Source organism: Clinocottus analis, unplaced genomic scaffold (assembly GCF_023055335.1).
Source record: "Clinocottus analis isolate CAN_PGR_092001 unplaced genomic scaffold, fCliAna1.0.p SCAF_87, whole genome shotgun sequence".
Taxonomy (NCBI): Eukaryota; Metazoa; Chordata; class Actinopteri; order Perciformes; family Cottidae; genus Clinocottus; species Clinocottus analis.
In genome coordinates, this window is record NW_027176248.1 from 28867 (window position 1) to 47746 (window position 18880).

The 18880-nt window shown below is 43.8% G+C and overlaps 1 protein-coding gene across 1 annotated transcript in view; it reads left to right on the plus strand.

Moving 5' to 3' along the window:
• Positions 1–299: 299 nt before the first annotated feature.
• The window catches only part of scn4ab (sodium channel, voltage-gated, type IV, alpha, b), a 47411-nt gene continuing 28830 nt past the window's right edge, over positions 300–18880 (plus strand). Inside the window, exons 1-6 of the mRNA XM_068568911.1 lie at positions 300–395; positions 13637–13820; positions 14265–14402; positions 16458–16576; positions 17072–17161; positions 18077–18205. Coding sequence (XP_068425012.1) covers positions 13689–13820; positions 14265–14402; positions 16458–16576; positions 17072–17161; positions 18077–18205 — 608 coding nt within the window. The 5' untranslated portion in view covers positions 300–395; positions 13637–13688. The remainder of the gene's footprint in view (positions 396–13636; positions 13821–14264; positions 14403–16457; positions 16577–17071; positions 17162–18076; positions 18206–18880) is intronic.

Genomic DNA, 18880 nt, shown 5'->3' on the forward strand with positions numbered 1-18880 from the left:
ATTGTATTCATATCATTTCTTGTTTGTAAGGGAAGCGGGCAATTAGCTGTGGACCAGGTTACCAAGACTCCAGGGGGTCTGAACCCCCAAGAGGGTGGGGGGGGGGGGCTAAAACCCCAAAACCTTTGCCCAACATTGAATTGCCCAACTGAATTTGTCAGAAGTTGGACTTGAAACATTTTATTTTACATACGTTTGAAGTGTGTGTGTGTGTGTGTGTGTGTGTGTGTGTGTGTGTGTCACAGTACCTGACCTCTCAGGTTTCAGAGGCGAGGCCAGAAGACGGCTGGTGAGAGACAGACAGGGTGAAAGACACGGAGAGAGAGACAGTCAACAGACACACTGAGCAGACGGATATTTTCTGGAATAATTCTGTAAGTTAACAACAGAAGCAGGTAAGTGTTGACCATCACCTGTTTACCACAACTGTGTGTGTTAAGTCTTTGATGTTTAATGAGGTTGACATATGTAATGCATCCTGTGTAAAGTGTAAACACTAGAAAAGATTCAAGTACAGTCCATTTACTATTCAGGACAACGACAAGAACCTGAATGAAAGAAAGTTTAAACAAAGCAAGTGAGAGGAAAGCTGCATGAAGACAATTCTTTCTGAGAGCAAACTTCCAGCAGTATTGAGACGAGAGGAGGACCAATAAATAAACCAGCTCTTCATGCTCTCTGCAAGACGAGGCCAACCAAGCTACTGATGAAGGAAATAATGAGGAATCATTTGTGAGAAAGGGCTTAACTTGAGTATCGGGAACATATTCCTGGTTGATTAGAACAATGAAATGTGTGTTATTGGCGCTGTAGCCTGAGAAAACACAGGTCCAGTTTATCCCCCCAGTGGATCTCCTGGAATCACTGGAACGCAGTCCTACACAAACAACACTCGGGTCAACGCTGACCCCAACCCCAGAAAGTCTAGAAGGTAAAGTGAGACCCGTGGCACATGAAGTAATCAGCGAGAGGGAACACGCCTCTTACATTCTCTACATGAAACTGATGACCAGCTGCAAACAAATGCTTATTAAAGGCATAACAAATCTCCCCTTGCTCAAATATTCATTCCTCAAAGTTATTAGAACCAGATTCCCGGATACAATCTGCCATTTAGATCTAACATTGTGCTGGATTAAAGTATGCGCTAGTAATTTAATACAAATGAAAATCATCCTTAAACCGGAAGTCCCCAGCGTTTGCAGCCACAGCATTGCATTGTGGGTCTTATAACAAATGAGTTTAATCTTTATTGAAATGTTTCACAGATAGGATATATTCATCATAGTGAAGGTAGAAAAGCCCAAAGGCTTCTTGAACTGGACTGATCACTTCTACTAACTCACTTCCAGCTCCACCTCGTCTCCGTGCGGCACCTTAACATATCAGAAGAACTCTGGTTTATAAACCCAGATTACACCAGAGAATAAATATCTGGATCTTTGTGTCTTTAGAGAGGTCCAGGTTTGGCTGCTGAGTGGACGCCTCTCCTCTCTCTGAGGTGTGTGAGTTGCTCTGAGGCCTTTGCTGGCTTCTGTCTCTGAAGGGCTGTGGTGGAGCCACAGTGCTGATTGATTATGGATCGCTTCTCGCGGGGTCGGTCATAGAATGGACAGCCGGCCGCGCGGAGGAGCCGCCGAGTCTGTTGGTTGAGTTCAGGTGATGGCGGACAAAAGAAGCTGTGATCTGTGATCGGAGAAGCTGTCAGACATCTGGCTGAAGGAGCAGGAGGCGAGCTTTGGATCTGCAGAGTGTCTTCAACATGCATTCTCTCTAATGACGGTGGTTCAATACCCGACTCCTCTAGACTGCACGGTAGTTAGATGCTCCAGGTCCTGGAAGTGGGCGTGGCTAACCTAAAATGGAGAGACAGCTGGTTGAACTGTGTTCTTAATATTTAGGCAGTGAAGAGACTTCTATGTCTTCAACGAGCTGCAACAAGGATATTAGTCGTCCATAATGTTGAAATTAAAATGTCATAAGAATCAGGTTAAGTTAATACAAGGCCTATCAGAATTATACTGTTCGTTGAATTATTACAATGGCTGCTTAGGATAAATCCATAGATGTGTACTTTATTTAAATCCACGGGGACATTTGTTTGCCACTGTAGCAAGATCATACACACAAATATGACACATGTAATAAATGACACGTGTAAGAAAGTCCAAAGTCACAACATGCGATCACTGAACAGAATATCAAAATCTCAGTCTTCAGAGTTTCAAAAAAAAAGTAAAAGCAGTTTGGTGTCCTGCATGTAACACCACTTGATGAGGGCTCGGCCTTAGAGATAGAGTAAGAAGGTGAGGTTCCTCTGTATGACTCAGCCTTAGAGAAAGAGTAAGGAGGTGAGGTTCCTCTGTAGGACTCAGCCTTAGAGAAAGAGTAAGGAGATGAGGTTCCTCTGTAGGACTCAGCCTTAGAGAAAGAGTAAGGAGATGAGGTTCCTCTGTAGGGCTCGGCCTTAGAGATAGAGTAAGGAGGTGAGGTTCCTCTGTAGGGCTCAGCCTTAGAGAAAGAGTAAGGAGATGAGGTTCCTCTGTAGGGCTCGGCCTTAGAGATAGAGTAAGGAGGTGAGGTTCCTCTGTAGGGCTCAGCCTTAGAGAAAGAGTAAGGAGGTGAGGTTCCTCTGTAGGGCTCAGCCTTAGAGAAAGAGTAAGGAGGTGAGGCTCCTCTGTAGGACTCAGCCTTAGAGAAAGAGTAAGGAGGTGAGGTTCCTCTGTAGGGCTCAGCCTTAGAGAGAGTAAGGAGGTGAGGTTCCTCTGTAGGACTCAGCCTTAGAGAAAGAGTAAGGAGATGAGGTTCCTCTGTAGGGCTCAGCCTTAGAGACATAGTAAGGAGGTGAGGTTCCTCTGTAGGGCTCAGCCTTAGAGAAAGAGTAAGGAGGTGAGGCTCCTCTGTAGGACTCAGCCTTAGAGAAAGAGTAAGGAGATGGGGTTCCTCTGTAGGGCTCAGCCTTAGAGAAAGAGTAAGGAGATGAGGTTCCTCTGTAGGGCTCAGCCTTAGAGAAAGAGTAAGGAGATGAGGTTCCTCTGTAGGGCTCAGCCTTAGAGAAAGAGTAAGGAGGTGAGGTTCCTCTGTAGGGCTCAGCCTTAGAGAAAGAGTAAGGAGGTGAGGTTCCTCTGTAGGGCTCAGCCTTAGAGAAAGAGTAAGGAGGTGAGGTTCCTCTGTAGGGCTCAGCCTTAGAGAAAGAGTAAGGAGGTGAGGTTCCTCTCAGTTTTTTTGATCTTATGACATCTTCCACCTCGGATGTCGCACACTCAGTATTTTTAGGCCACTGACTGTTCAACAAGCTGATCAGGGATCAGATATTAACAACTGCTGCCACCAACAACTGCTGCAGTCTGATTTAGCTCGGCCTGTCTGTGATCAGGATAACCGCTCACTGAGCAGGGTCACACTGAAAGGTTAACAGCCTGCAAGAACAAATACCGTTTAGCTAGTCGGATTAGCAGCGCTAGCTTCAGTTTAGGAAAATATGTCAGCTATAAACGGCGCCAGCGGCCTGATAAGGAAAGCTTTAATATTTAGGGCTGATCCCACAGATCTGGTTGCTGCAGATGAATCTGCTGAACTTTGAACCGTGAGCTGTTAGCGCGGTGGATGGTGGACGGTGGTGTGGGAGGAAAGCCAGCGGTTAGGGGTTGATACTCTCGGTGCATTGGCGGTAGCGTTGGCAGTGGAAGGAGTGTGTCTGGGATCTGGCTCACACACACAAGCTTCTATCTACTTCTACCTTTGCGAGGACACTCATGGACCCTGAGCCACATGTCTTCCAAAGGCCCGGGCCTGAATATTGGACTTGTTCTTCCTTGTTGTTTTTAACTCGTCGGGATTAAAAATGTCCATGACAAACAGAAAGACTTCTAGAAAAGAATTTTTACAGGATAAAAAATAAATTGCAAACATTATTTAAAATAACAGAACTCTTCCTGGAGTTAGAAAGGAACACAATTTAATACAAAAAGGCAAAACACAACGTGAAACAAACAGTTAAAAAAAAGTACAAACAGAATAAAAACTAGTCGTCCTGATTGGACCTGAAGCAGCAGCTGCTCTCTGAGCGTAAACCAGAGCTCCCAGTTCATCCTCCCAGTACAGGTCTGGAGCTGCTTCTCTTCTACCGCTCAAAAACAAGATGGCTCCATGTCCATATTTAATATATTAATACTAGCTGTAGGGTGCAGAGTACCAGCCTCCAGTCACAGTATTTAGTATATTAATACTAGCTGTAGGGTGCAGAGTACCAGCCTCCAGTCACAGTATTTAGTATATTAATACTAGCTGTAGGGTGCAGAGTACCAGCCTCCAGTCACAGTATTTAGTATATTAATACTAGCTGTAGGGTGCAGAGTACCAGCCTCCAGTCACAGTATTTAGTATATTAATACTAGCTGTAGGGTGCAGAGTACCAGCCTCCAGTCACAGTATTTAGTATATTAATACTAGCTGTAGGGTGCAGAGTACCAGCCTCCAGTCACAGTATTTAGTATATTAATACTAGCTGTAGGGTGTAGAGTACCAGCCTCCAGTCACAGTATTTAGTATATTAATACTAGCTGTAGGGTGCAGAGTACCAGCCTCCAGTCACAGTATTTAGTATATTAATACTAGCTGTAGGGTGCAGAGTACCAGCCTCCAGTCACAGTATTTAGTATATTAATACTAGCTGTAGGGTGCAGAGTACCAGCCTCCAGTCACAGTATTTAGTATATTAATACTAGCTGTAGGGTGTAGAGTACCAGCCTCCAGTCACAGTATTTAGTATATTAATACTAGCTGTAGGGTGCAGAGTACCAGCCTCCAGTCACAGTATTTAGTATATTAATACTAGCTGTAGGGTGTAGAGTACCAGCCTCCAGTCACAGTATTTAGTATATCAATACTAGCTGTAGGGTGCAGAGTACCAGCCTCCAGTCACAGTATTTAATATATTAATACTAGCTGTAGGGTGCAGAGTACCAGCCTCCAGTCACAGTATTTAGTATATTAATACTAGCTGTAGGGTGCAGAGTACCAGCCTCCAGTCACAGTATTTAGTATATTAATACTAGCTGTAGGGTGCAGAGTACCAGCCTCCAGTCACAGTATTTAGTATATTAATACTAGCTGTAGGGTGTAGAGTACCAGCCTCCAGTCACAGTATTTAGTATATTAATACTAGCTGTAGGGTGCAGAGTACCAGCCTCCAGTCACAGTATTTAGTATATTAATACTAGCTGTAGGGTGTAGAGTACCAGCCTCCAGTCACAGTATTTAGTATATTAATACTAGCTGTAGGGTGTAGAGTACCAGCCTCCAGTCACAGTATTTAGTATATTAATACTAGCTGTAGGGTGCAGAGTACCAGCCTCCAGTCACAGTATTTAGTATATTAATACTAGCTGTAGGGTGTAGAGTACCAGCCTCCAGTCACAGTATTTAGTATATTAATACTAGCTGTAGGGTGCAGAGTACCAGCCTCCAGTCACAGTATTTAGTATATTAATACTAGCTGTAGGGTGTAGAGTACCAGCCTCCAGTCACAGTATTTAGTATATTAATACTAGCTGTAGGGTGTAGAGTACCAGCCTCCAGTCACAGTATTTAGTATATTAATACTAGCTGTAGGGTGCAGAGTACCAGCCTCCAGTCACAGTATTTAGTATATTAATACTAGCTGTAGGGTGTAGAGTACCAGCCTCCAGTCACAGTATTTAGTATATTAATACTAGCTGTAGGGTGCAGAGTACCAGCCTCCAGTCACAGTATTTAGTATATTAATACTAGCTGTAGGGTGCAGAGTACCAGCCTCCAGTCACAGTATTTAGTATATTAATACTAGCTGTAGGGTGCAGAGTACCAGCCTCCAGTCACAGTATTTAGTATATTAATACTAGCTGTAGGCTCCAGAGTACCAGCCTCCAGTCACAGTATTTAGTATATTAATACTAGCTGTAGGGTGTAGAGTACCAGCCTCCAGTCACAGTATTTAGTATATTAATACTAGCTGTAGGGTGTAGAGTACCAGCCTCCAGTCACAGTATTTAGTATATTAATACTAGCTGTAGGGTGTAGAGTACCAGCCTCCAGTCACAGTATTTAGTATATTAATACTAGCTGTAGGGTGCAGAGTACCAGCCTCCAGTCACAGTATTTAGTATATTAATACTAGCTGTAGGGTGTAGAGTACCAGCCTCCAGTCACAGTATTTAGTATATTAATACTAGCTGTAGGGTGCAGAGTACCAGCCTCCAGTCACAGTATTTAGTATATTAATACTAGCTGTAGGGTGCAGAGTACCAGCCTCCAGTCACAGTATTTAGTATATTAATACTAGCTGTAGGGTGTAGAGTACCAGCCTCCAGTCACAGTATTTAGTATATTAATACTAGCTGTAGGGTGTAGAGTACCAGCCTCCAGTCACAGTATTTAGTATATTAATACTAGCTGTAGGGTGCAGAGTACCAGCCTCCAGTCACAGTATTTAGTATATTAATACTAGCTGTAGGCTCCAGAGTACCAGCCTCCAGTCACAGTATTTAGTATATTAATACTAGCTGTAGGGTGCAGAGTACCAGCCTCCAGTCACAGTATTTAGTATATTAATACTAGCTGTAGGCTCCAGAGTACCAGCCTCCAGTCACAGTATTTAGTATATTAATACTAGCTGTAGGGTGTAGAGTACCAGCCTCCAGTCACAGTATTTAGTATATTAATACTAGCTGTAGGGTGTAGAGTACCAGCCTCCAGTCACAGTATTTAGTATATTAATACTAGCTGTAGGGTGCAGAGTACCAGCCTCCAGTCACAGTATTTAGTATATCAATACTAGCTGTAGGGTGCAGAGTACCAGCCTCCAGTCACAGTATTTAGTATATTAATACTAGCTGTAGGGTGCAGAGTACCAGCCTCCAGTCACAGTATTTAGTATATTAATACTAGCTGTAGGGTGCAGAGTACCAGCCTCCAGTCACAGTATTTAGTATATTAATACTAGCTGTAGGGTGCAGAGTACCAGCCTCCAGTCACAGTATTTAGTATATTAATACTAGCTGTAGGGTGCAGAGTACCAGCCTCCAGTCACAGTATTTAGTATATTAATACTAGCTGTAGGCTCCAGAGTACCAGCCTCCAGTCACAGTATTTAGTATATTAATACTAGCTGTAGGGTGTAGAGTACCAGCCTCCAGTCACAGTATTTAGTATATTAATACTAGCTGTAGGGTGCAGAGTACCAGCCTCCAGTCACAGTATTTAGTATATTCCAAATACTTGTATTTTTATAGCATTTCATAAAATATACTTTACAGATTAAAACATTTCCAGAATAAATTAAAAAAGTGAACCCTTCTTTTCTCTCATGAACATATTTTATGGTCAATATTTAACTTCACGTCATGAAGGACACACACACACACACACACACACACACACACACACACACACACACACACACACACACACACACACACACACAATTACATTCTCAATTCAATGTGTCTTCATTGGCATCAACATAAACACACAATGTTTCACAAAAATATTGACTCTCACACTCGCACAGCTTTTTATTTTAATGTGGAGAGCGAACGGAGAGAGGAAATGCCTGAAGCCTCTAAGCGTCCAACAGCATTCTGCAGTCTACAGTTACACACACACACACAATCAGTGTGACACAGCGTCACACTGATATAATAACACCACTGATAACAGGTGCGTGTGTGTGTGCGTGTGTGTGTGCGTGCGTGCGTGTCATGCGTCACCTGTCTCCTAGAGGAAAGAAGAAGTTGTATTAAAGTCTAAGATTAAATAAATTTTCTCAGTTCGACGACAATTGTGACCTTCCGACATCAGGACACATGACAGATTTAGCCTAGCTTAGCACAAAATCTAGGAGCAGAGGGAAACATTTAGCCTAGCTTAGCACAAAATCTAGGAGCAGAGGGAAACATTTAGCCTAGCTTAGCACAAAACCTAGGCGCAAAGGCAAAAATTTAGCCTAGCTTAGCATACAACCTAGAAGAAAAGGGAAATGCGTTCAGCTTAGCTTAGCAAAACGTTTAGGAGCAAGTGTAAACTTTTAGCCTAGCTCCTTATAACCCTTTTTCTTCTACAAGTTAAAGTGGTGGATTGCAACCAACTGGACGAGGTGCGTACCGCCATCTAGTGTCCCGGAGTGTGTGTGCAGGGTGCTACTGCTGCCGCTGTGACCAATCACAGCGCAGAACCAAGTGTTCAACCGGCGGAGAGAGAGAAGAAAGACAGAGAGGAAAAGAGAAGTCTGACTAGATGAAGAGCGTTAAAGCAGCACAAAGCTCAACAAGCTCACTGACCACAAGAGGAACAGACAGGAAGTACAGACAGGAAGTACAGACGTGAATTACAGGCGTGAAGTACAGACGGGGCGTACAGACAGGAAGTACATACAGGAAGTACATACATGAAGTACAGACAGGAAGTACATACATGAAGTACAGACGGGAAGTACAGATGGGAAGTACAGGCGGGAAGTACAGACAGGAAGTACAGACGGGACATACAGATGGGACGTACAGACGGGACGTACAATTAGGAAGTACAGTTAGGAAGTACAGACAGGAGGAACAAATGGGACGTACAGACAGCAATAACAGATGGGAAGTACAGTTAGGAAGTACAGACAGGAGGAACATGGGGACGCACAGACATGAATAACAGACGGGAAGTACATACAGGAGGTACAGACGGCACATACAGACAGGAGGAACAGACAGGAGGAACAGGCAGGAGGAACAGACAGGAAGGACAGACAGAAGGACAGACAGAAGGACAGACAGAAGGAACAGACAGGAAGGACAGACAGGAGGAACAGACAAGAAGGACAGGCAGGAGGAACAGACAGGAGGAACAGACAGGAGGAACAGACGGGAGGAACAGACAGGAAGGACAGACAGGAGGAACAGACAGGAAGGACAGACAGGAGGAACAGACAGGAGGAACAGACTGGAAGGACAGACAGGAGGAACAGACAGGAGGAACAGACTGGAAGGACAGACAGGAGGAACAGACAGGAGGAACAGACAGGAGGAACCGACAGGAGGAACAGACAGGAGGAACAGACAGGAGGAACAGACAGGAGGAACAGACAGGAGGAACAGACAGGAAGGACAGACAAGAGGGACAGACAAGAGGGACAGACAAGAGGGACAGACGGGAGGAACAGACGGGAGGAACAGACGGGAGGAACAGACGGGAGGAACAGACGGGAGGAACAGACGGGAGGAACAGACGGGAAGGACAGACGGGAAGAACAGACGGGAAGAACAGACGGGAAGAACAGACGGGAGGAACAGGCGGGAGGAACAGACGGGAGGAACAGACAGGAGGAACAGACAGGAAGGACAGACAAGAGGGACAGACGGGAGGAACAGACGGGAGGAACAGACGGGAGGAACAGACAGGAAGGACAGACGGGAGGAACAGACGGGAGGAACAGACAGGAGGAACAGACAGGAGGAACAGACAGGAAGGACAGATGTAAGTTTGAATAAAAATATTAAATAATGATGAAATAGCTCTAACTTTGTGATTATATTTAGGTCAGCAGAGAAGGGTTACAGCCCTGCTGTGTACTCTGTGTACTGTTTAGCTGTGTAATGTGTACTGTTAGGTGTGTAATGTGTACTGTTGGCTGTGTAATGTGTACTGTTAGGTGTGTAATGTGTACTGTTGGCTGTGTAATGTGTACTCTGTGTACTGTTAGCTGTCTAATGTGTACTCTGTGTACTGTTAGCTGTGTAATGTGTACTGTTGGCTGTGTAATGTGTACTGTTATGTGTGTAATGTGTACTCTGTGTACTGTTAGCTGTGTAATGTGCACTGTTGGCTGTGTAATGTGTACTGTTATGTGTGTAATGTGTACTCTGTGTACTGTTAGTTGTGTAATGTGTACTCTGTGTACTGTTAGCTGTGTAATGTGTACTCTGTGTACTGTTAGCTGTGTAATGTGTACTCTGTGTACTGTTAGCTGTGTAATGTGTACTCTGTGTACTGTTAGCTGTGTAATGTGTACTCTGTGTACTGTTAGCTGTGTAATGTGTACTCTGTGTAATGTTAGCTGTGTAATGTGTACTCTGTGTACTGTTAGCTGTGTAATGTGTACTCTGTGTACCGTGTGTTTTCCTTCTACTCTCTGGAGCCATCTTGTGGTGAACAATGACATTAATGCAGTTTGTCTCAGACTCTGTGTGGCGCCTGTTATCACAAAGACAAGAGGCTCAACGACATGTGGGTGATGGACACACACACACACACACACACACACACACACACACACAGTTTAAAGCAGTGGTCAAACCAACAGCAACTGGACACAGTAAGACTTCTCTCGTCACATATTCAGATACTTTGTTTTTAGATCAGCTGTTCATCTGTCGAGCTTCACTTGCTTTTGTTTTGGTCATCGGGAGCGTCGCTTGTTTTAATTGACAAATGCTGCAAACTTTAACCGCATCTAGCTAACATTTGCCAAAATGTCCGCTGGCTTTGTTTGAGACACCGACGTAAATGCATTTATTAGTAAAACGCCTTGCAGCCATTGTGTGTGAGCTTAGCAACCGTAGCTTAACGCCACAGTGCATTGACCTTGATGACTTCATCGAGCAATGACCAGACAAGGGGCTATGTTTATGGTTATGTTTATGTTCGGGTTAGGTTAGTGTTAGGTTTATGTTAGGATTAGGGTTATGTTTATGTTAGGGTTATGTTAGTGTTCAGTTTATGTTATGATTAGGGTTATATTAGTGTTAGGTTTATGTTAGGATTAGGGCTATGTTAGGGTTAGGTTTATGTTAGGTCTATGTTAGGGTTAGGGTTAGGTTTATGTTAGGGTTATGTTAGTGTTAGGTTTATGTTAGGGTTATGTTTATGTTAGGGTTATGTTTATGTTAGGGTTATGTTTATGTTAGGGTTATGTTAGTGTTAGGTTTATGTTAGGGTTAGGTTTATGTTAGGGTTAGGGTTATGTTAGTGTTAGGTTTATGTTAGGATTAGGTTTATGTTAGGGTTAAGTCTATGTTATGGTTAGGTTTATGTTAGGATTAGGGTTATGTTAGTGTTAGGTTTATGTTAGTGTTAGGTTTATGTTAGTGTTAGGTTTATGTTAGTGTTAGGATTAGGGCTATGTTAGGGTTAGGTTTATGTTAGGATTAGGGCTATGTTAGGGTTATGTTTATGTTAGGGTTATGTTAGTGTTAGGGTTATGTTAGGGTTAGGTTTATGTTAGGATTAGGGTTATGTTAGTGTTAGGTTTATGTTAGGATTAGGTTTATGTTAGGGCTAGGGTTATGTTAGTGTTAGGTTTATGTTAGGGTTAGGTTTATGTTAGGGTTAGGTTTATGTTAGTGTTAGGTTTATGTTAGGATTAGGTTTTTGTTAGGATTAGGGTTGTGTTAGGGTTAGGTTTATGTTAGGGTTATGTTTATGTTAGGCTTAGGGTTATGTTAGGGTTAGGTTTATGTTAGTGTTAGGATTAGATTATGTTTATGTTACGGTTTGGTTTTGTAAGAAATAACTAGAGAGAGGGTTTGAATCCCATCCTGCCCAGTGAGTTCCCACCGCTCTTCTCCAGGGAAGTGATGGAAGAAGATCTGACCAAAGGGAAGCAGTGGGATGGGTTTAGAGGGATTCCTGTTACTTGATAGTGGGATGCTTCTGAGTTTGTTTTGTTGGAGATGAGGTGAGGATGAGGATGATGATGTAAAACAAGAGCTGGAGGGAAGCGCAACATGTTCAGTGTGCACATGATCTTTTCTGGATGTCAGTGTTCATAAGATACCGGGGCTCAATGTGTCCATGAAGACACTGAACCAAAGCTCTCACATCAGTGTAGAAACTGGTTAATTTGTTCCTTCAAGACTAGATTGCTGTAATACTGTATTATCAGGCTGCTCTAATCAGTCTGTTAAATCTCTCCAATTGATCCAGAATGCTGCAGCTCGTGTACTAACAAGGACTAAGAAGAGAAATCACGTTACTCTTGTACTCCAGCTGCTCTCCACTGGCTTCCTGTGAGATCAAAAATCATATTTAAAGTCCTTCTCACCTATAAAGCCTTAACTGATGATGCACCATCAAATCTTAAGTACCTCATAGTACCATATTACCCCACTAGAGACATCATAGTACCTTATTACACACTAGAGAGATCATAGTACCATATTACCCCACTAGAGACATCATAGTACCATATTACCCCAGTAGAGAGATCATAGTACCATATTACCCCACTAGAGAGATCATAGTACCATATTACCCCACTAGAGAGATCATAGTACTATATTACCCCACTAGAGAGATCATAGTACCATGTTACCCCACTAGAGAGATCATAGTACTATATTACCCCACTAGAGAGATCATAGTACCATGTTACCCCACTAGAGAGATCATAGTACCATGTTACCCCACTAGAGAGATCATAGTACCATATTACCCCACTAGAGACATCATAGTACCATGTTACCCCACTAGAGAGATCATAGTACCATATTACCCCACTAGAGAGATCATAGTACTATATTACCCCACTAGAGAGATCATAGTACAATATTACCCCATTTGAGGCTTGAATGGATGCAAATGAATCTTTTCAAGCCATAACTCCCTCCATGTTGTACAGAGGAAACAAGGAGACAAGGAGAAGAAACAATGAGGGGAAAAGTGAAGGAACATATAGTCAGAGGTTGATCAAAGTGAATGAAGTGAGTTTGTTTCTGACTTCAGCTCCATGACATGTTTCAGACTCAAGAGATGAATGAAGTCCATGCAAGGTCCCCAAAGGTTCCCCAAGTCAGTGTGTGTGTGTGTGTGTGTGTGTGTGTGTGTGTGTGTGTGTGTGTGTGTGTGTGTGTGTGTGTTGGAATGAGCTGGGTCATCGTAGCGACTGCAACTTTACACCAAAAGGTCAAACTGATGACTTGTAACAGCTGCTGCTGCCATGGCAACGCAAGGGTGGGGTCAACCCTGGCAATGATAAAGACACCAGAGACTGTGTGTGTGTGTGTGTGTGTGTGTGTGTGTGTGTGTGTGTGTGTGTGTGTGTGTGTGTGTGTGTGTTTCATTTGCTGTCAAACTGTAGATCAGTTTAAGTGCCTAGTTTAATTTCTGATGAACAACCTGCTGGTTGGTGGCTGTAATTACACCATAAAAACTCCATTTGAACTAAATATATAATCCTAACCCTAAAAAAATGTCAGAACTATTAATTCCATGTTCCAACAGAGAACATTTGTTTAACATTTAAAAGCAATATTGCTTTTAGCAATGGTTTGTTATCTGTGAGCTTTATTGCGAGTTGAATTAAATAAATAAATGTCCGATAGAAAGTCAACCCCATGAACACGGGAGCACCTGCCCTCGGTCCCTCTTCTCCATCTAAAATTCATCCATTCATTCATTATCATCCGCTTTTCTGGGGTGGGGTCTCGGTGGCAGCGGGCCGGCCCGGGCTCCCCTCTCACCGCACCGTGTTGGCTTCCCATCAGGTGGTGTTAAAGCTACTCTACAAGTCATGACCGTTCACCATCGTTTGCATCCTGAGCTACATGAAGTGTCCATTTGGTGACTGTTTCACAAACCGGCATGTGACCCCCCCCCTCCCCTCTTCTTACAGGAGGCGCTTGCTGAAAGACAGTGGAGTGCCAGCAGCGTTGCATAATGCCAGCATGGCGCCTCTGCTGCCCCCTCTTGGTTCGGAGGTCTTCAGACGCTTTACGCCATCCTCGCTGGAGGAAGTCCTTCATCGATATGAAGTGGAGGAGAAGGAGCGACAGAGCAGGAAGGAGAAGAACATAGAGGTACTGAAAATATTCATGCGTCTTTCATGTAATTGTTTGAGATGTTTTTTTGTTCATTTTCAGGCTGGTTTTGTAGAGCTAACATTAAAGAGTGGGTGTATCTGTGTTACGCTAGAACGTATGCTAAATGTGTACACATGCTGCTTTAGCTTTTTAATGACCAACGGTGGCGACAGACCGGCGTTGTTTTGTAATGTGATCTGTTGACTCTTGCACATGTTCATCTTTAATTTTTGGATACATCCTTCAAATGTATGTTGTAGACCCGTCTGCGTGCTCCTCTTTATGTTTGTCCAAACATTAGAGCATATGTATTTAGGGCGTGCAGTCCACAGAGGGCAGAGCGGAGCAAAGGATCACAATGATAAGATAGCATGAATGGAACTCATGAAAATAAATTAATAAAGTAATAAATGAATAATAAAGCCTACCTCTTGTGGACAGACAGCAGAGGAAGATCTTCCTAAACCAGCCAGTGACCTGGAGGCCGGGAAGCCCCTCCCATTCATCTACGGAGACCCGCCCTCAGGGCTTCTCAACACCCCATTGGAGGAGCTGGATCCCTTCTACCTATCACAGAAGGTCTCTCTCTTTCTTTGACCAACGATATTCCCTATGGCCTGAGGATTGATCAGTATTAATCAATAAATTAATCAGAAAGTGGAAATTAAATCTGATGATGTGTTGATTCAGTTTCAGGGTTTGTCTCAGTGAAGGTTTCAATCATCATCTAATAATGTAATGAATCAGTCTCTGACCTGTCTGTCTCTCTGACCCGTCTGTCTCTTTGTGTCTGTCTCTCTGACCCGTCTCTCTCTCTAACCCGTCTGTCTCTTTGTGTCTGTCTCTCTGACCCGTCTGTCTCTTTGTGTCTGTCTCTCTGACCCGTCTCTCTCTCTAACCCGTCTGTCTCTTTGTGTCTGTCTCTCTGACCCGTCTCTCTCTCTCTAACCCGTCTGTCTCTTTGTGTCTGTCTCTCTGACCCGTCTCTCTCTCTAACCCGTCTGTCTCTTTGTGTCTGTCTCTCTGACCCGTCTCTCTCTCTCTGACCTGTCTGTCTCTTTGTGTCTGTCTCTAACCCGTCTGTCTCTTTGTGTCTGTCTCTCTGACCCGTCTCTCTATCTCTGACCCGTCTGTCTCTTTGTGTCTGTCTCTCTGACCCGTCTCTCTCTCTCTGACCTGTCTGTCTCTTTGTGTCTGTCTCTCTGACCCGTCTCTCTCTCTCTGACCCGTCTGTCTCTTTGTGTCTGTCTCTCTGACCCGTCTCTCTCTCTCTGACCCGTCTGTCTCTTTGTGTCTGTCTCTCTGACCCGTCTCTCTCTCTCTAACCCGTCTGTCTCTTTGTGTCTGTCTCTCTGACCCGTCTCTCTCTCTCTGACCCGTCTGTCTCTTTGTGTCTGTCTCTCTGACCCGTCTCTCTCTCTCTGACATGTCTGTCTCTTTGTGTCTGTCTCTCTGACCCGTCTCTCTCTCTCTGACCCGTCTGTCTCTTTGTGTCTGTCTCTCTGACCCGTCTCTCTCTCTAACCCGTCTGTCTCTTTGTGTCTGTCTCTCTGACCCGTCTCTCTCTCTCTGACCCGTCTGTCTCTTTGTGTCTGTCTCTCTGACCCGTCTCTCTCTCTAACCCGTCTGTCTCTTTGTGTCTGTCTCTCTGACCCGTCTCTCTCTCTCTGACATGTCTGTCTCTTTGTGTCTGTCTCTCTGACCCGTCTCTCTCTCTCTGACCCGTCTGTCTCTTTGTGTCTGTCTCTCTGACCCGTCTCTCTCTCTCTGACATGTCTGTCTCTTTGTGTCTGTCTCTCTGACCCGTCTCTCTCTCTCTGACCCGTCTGTCTCTTTGTGTCTGTCTCTCTGACCCGTCTCTCTCTCTCTGACCCGTCTGTCTCTTTGTGTCTGTCTCTCTGACCCGTCTCTCTCTCTAACCCGTCTGTCTCTTTGTGTCTGTCTCTCTGACCCGTCTCTCTCTCTCTGACCCGTCTGTCTCTTTGTGTCTGTCTCTCTGACCCGTCTCTCTCTCTAACCCGTCTGTCTCTTTGTGTCTGTCTCTCTGACCCGTCTCTCTCTCTCTGACATGTCTGTCTCTTTGTGTCTGTCTCTCTGACCCGTCTCTCTCTCTCTGACCCGTCTGTCTCTTTGTGTCTGTCTCTCTGACCCGTCTCTCTCTCTCTGACATGTCTGTCTCTTTGTGTCTGTCTCTCTGACCCGTCTCTCTCTCTCTGACCCGTCTGTCTCTTTGTGTCTGTCTCTCTGACCCGTCTCTCTCTCTAACCCGTCTGTCTCTTTGTGTCTGTCTCTCTGACCCGTCTCTCTCTCTCTGACCTGTCTGTCTCTTTGTGTCTGTCTCTCTGACCCGTCTCTCTCTCTCTAACCCGTGTGTCTCTTTGTGTCTGTCTCTCTGACCCGTCTCTCTCTCTCTGACCCGTCTGTCTCTTTGTGTCTGTCTCTCTGACCCGTCTCTCTCTCTCTAACCCGTCTGTCTCTTTGTGTCTGTCTCTCTGACCCGTCTCTCTCTCTCTGACCTGTCTGTCTCTTTGTGTCTGTCTCTCTGACCCGTCTCTCTCTCTCTAACCCGTCTGTCTCTTTGTGTCTGTCTCTCTGACCCGTCTCTCTCTCTCTGACCTGTCTGTCTCACTGCAGACATTCATTGTGCTTGGTAAAGGAAACATCATCTACAGATTTAATGCTGAGTCGGCCTGTTACCTCCTGAGTCCATTCAACCCTCTGAGGACCGTCGCCATCAAGATCCTCATTCACTCATATCCTTTATGAAGACTTACAACCTTTATGAAGACTTACAACCTTTATAAAGACTCATATCCTTTATGAAGACTTACAACCTTTATGAAGACTTACAACCTTTATAAAGACTCATATCCTTTATGAAGACTTACAACCTTTATGAAGACTTACAACCTTTATAAAGACTCATATCCTTTATGAAGACTTACAACCTTTATGAAGACTTACAACCTTTATAAAGACTCATATCCTTTATGAAGACTTACAACCTTTATGAAGACTTACAACCTTTATAAAGACTCATATCCTTTATGAAGACTTACAACCTTTATAAAGACTCATATCCTTTATAAAGACTCATAACCTTTTATGAAGACTCATAACCTTTATGAAGACTCATAACCTTTATGGAGATTCATATTCTTTATGACAGGTGTTAAATGTTAGCTTTAATTTGCAGGCTACTCTTTAATAATCAGCTGATGATGTTTTTTGTTCCTTAAAACCCAAACTTTATTCAGTTTGTTCATCATGTTGACGATTCTGGCCAACTGTGTGTTCATGACTCTGAGTGATCCTCCTGCATGGAGCAAGACTGTGGAGTGAGTCAACACACAAAACACACAATTACACAGCCATAAGCGTCTCAGACTGTGGAGTGGGTCAACACACAAAACACACAATTACACAGCCATAAGCGTCTCAGACTGTGGAGTGGGTCAACACACAAAACACACAATTACACAGCCATAAGCGTCTCCTACACTGCAGCCACTGCCAAGAACCAGGGGACGACTCTAAAAAAAGAAAAATACACTTTTATTAATCCCCTTGGGGAAGTTCTTCTCTGCATTTGACCGTCCTTGATGAAGGAGCAGTGGCCCTGTGAGGCGCCGGGGAGCAACGAGGGGTTAAGTGTCCTGCTCAGAGACACTTTGACGTGTGAACTGTGGGGGGGCTGGGGATGGAACCGGCTACCTTGTGGTAACGGGACGACCTCTCATCCCCCTCAGCTACAGCCGCCCCGAATTAAGATTGTTGCAGTTTAAAAATGTACTTTGTCAATAAATAATGTGTTTATTCTTATTCACCATTCACATAGCGACCTTGTCTTTCTATGTGTAAAATACTTATATCAAATATATGTCGTATATCAAACTATCCAATCAGTGACCTTGGTGTCTGCCATGTTATGTCCTGTTTAGTCTTCTTAGTTTGTTTGACAAAACCATAATGTTATTTAGAAAGAGCTGCTTAACGTGTAGCTGTCCCAGTGGCAGCAGTGATTCTTCACCACTTAAATTCCTAGTTAATAAATGAATAGTTTAGCACCAAAAGCGGGTGGGCTTCATAAAAACACCATCAGGACATGATGTGTTTGTTCAGTTGGTTGAGTCTCTAGGGGCACGGACATTTCATGTCATCAGAGAAATATTTGCTCTCTCTCCGTCTGTAGTTTCAATTCTAGTATTTTGTTTGTTGCATGTCGATGTCTGACGTATTTTTCTGTTGAACAGATACGTGTTTACATTCATCTACACGTTTGAAGCGACAATCAAAGTTCTGTCCAGAGGATTCTGTGTCGGTGGTTTCACTTTCCTGAAAGACCCCTGGAACTGGTTGGACTTCATGGTCATCAGCATGGCGTAATATTCATAACACACTTATTGAACATTGACTGTCATACACAATAATACACATACTTTAACCTATTTAAAGCTATAGCACATGATGATAAGTTATTATTGTTGTTTTTGTCATTTTTAATGTTGTTGTTATTCTGATGTACAATCACATTCTCCACGGGCCTGGGATGACAAAAAGTGACTTGACAAGTAAATATTTCGATTCAATGTCATAACTAGGTTTGAGCGCTGCACATCAGCTGTCCAGCACCTCCTAATCATATTTTTGACACACACTGTAAAATTCAAAAAACCCTGTGAACATTGCGAGAACATGGAGCGATCGGATTCATTTGTGTTTAGAGTCAATAGCGCCCCTCATGTGTAGAGGGCCTTTATTTGGACATATTTGTACGATATTCCCAAAACGTGTTTTGTTTAGCGAGTCGAAGTTGTTGAGGTCCCAGCCCATCCTCCTACTTTCCTGCATGGGACCCGTCAGCTGATGATGACAAAATCATGCATTCAGTGAGCGCAGCTCTCTAGTGGGGTAACATGGTACTATGATCTCTCTAGTAGGGTAACATGGTACTATGATCTCTCTAGTGGGGTAATATAGTACTATGATCTCTCTAGTGGGGTAATATGGTACTATGATCTCTCTAGTGGGGTAATATGGTACTATGATCTCTCTAG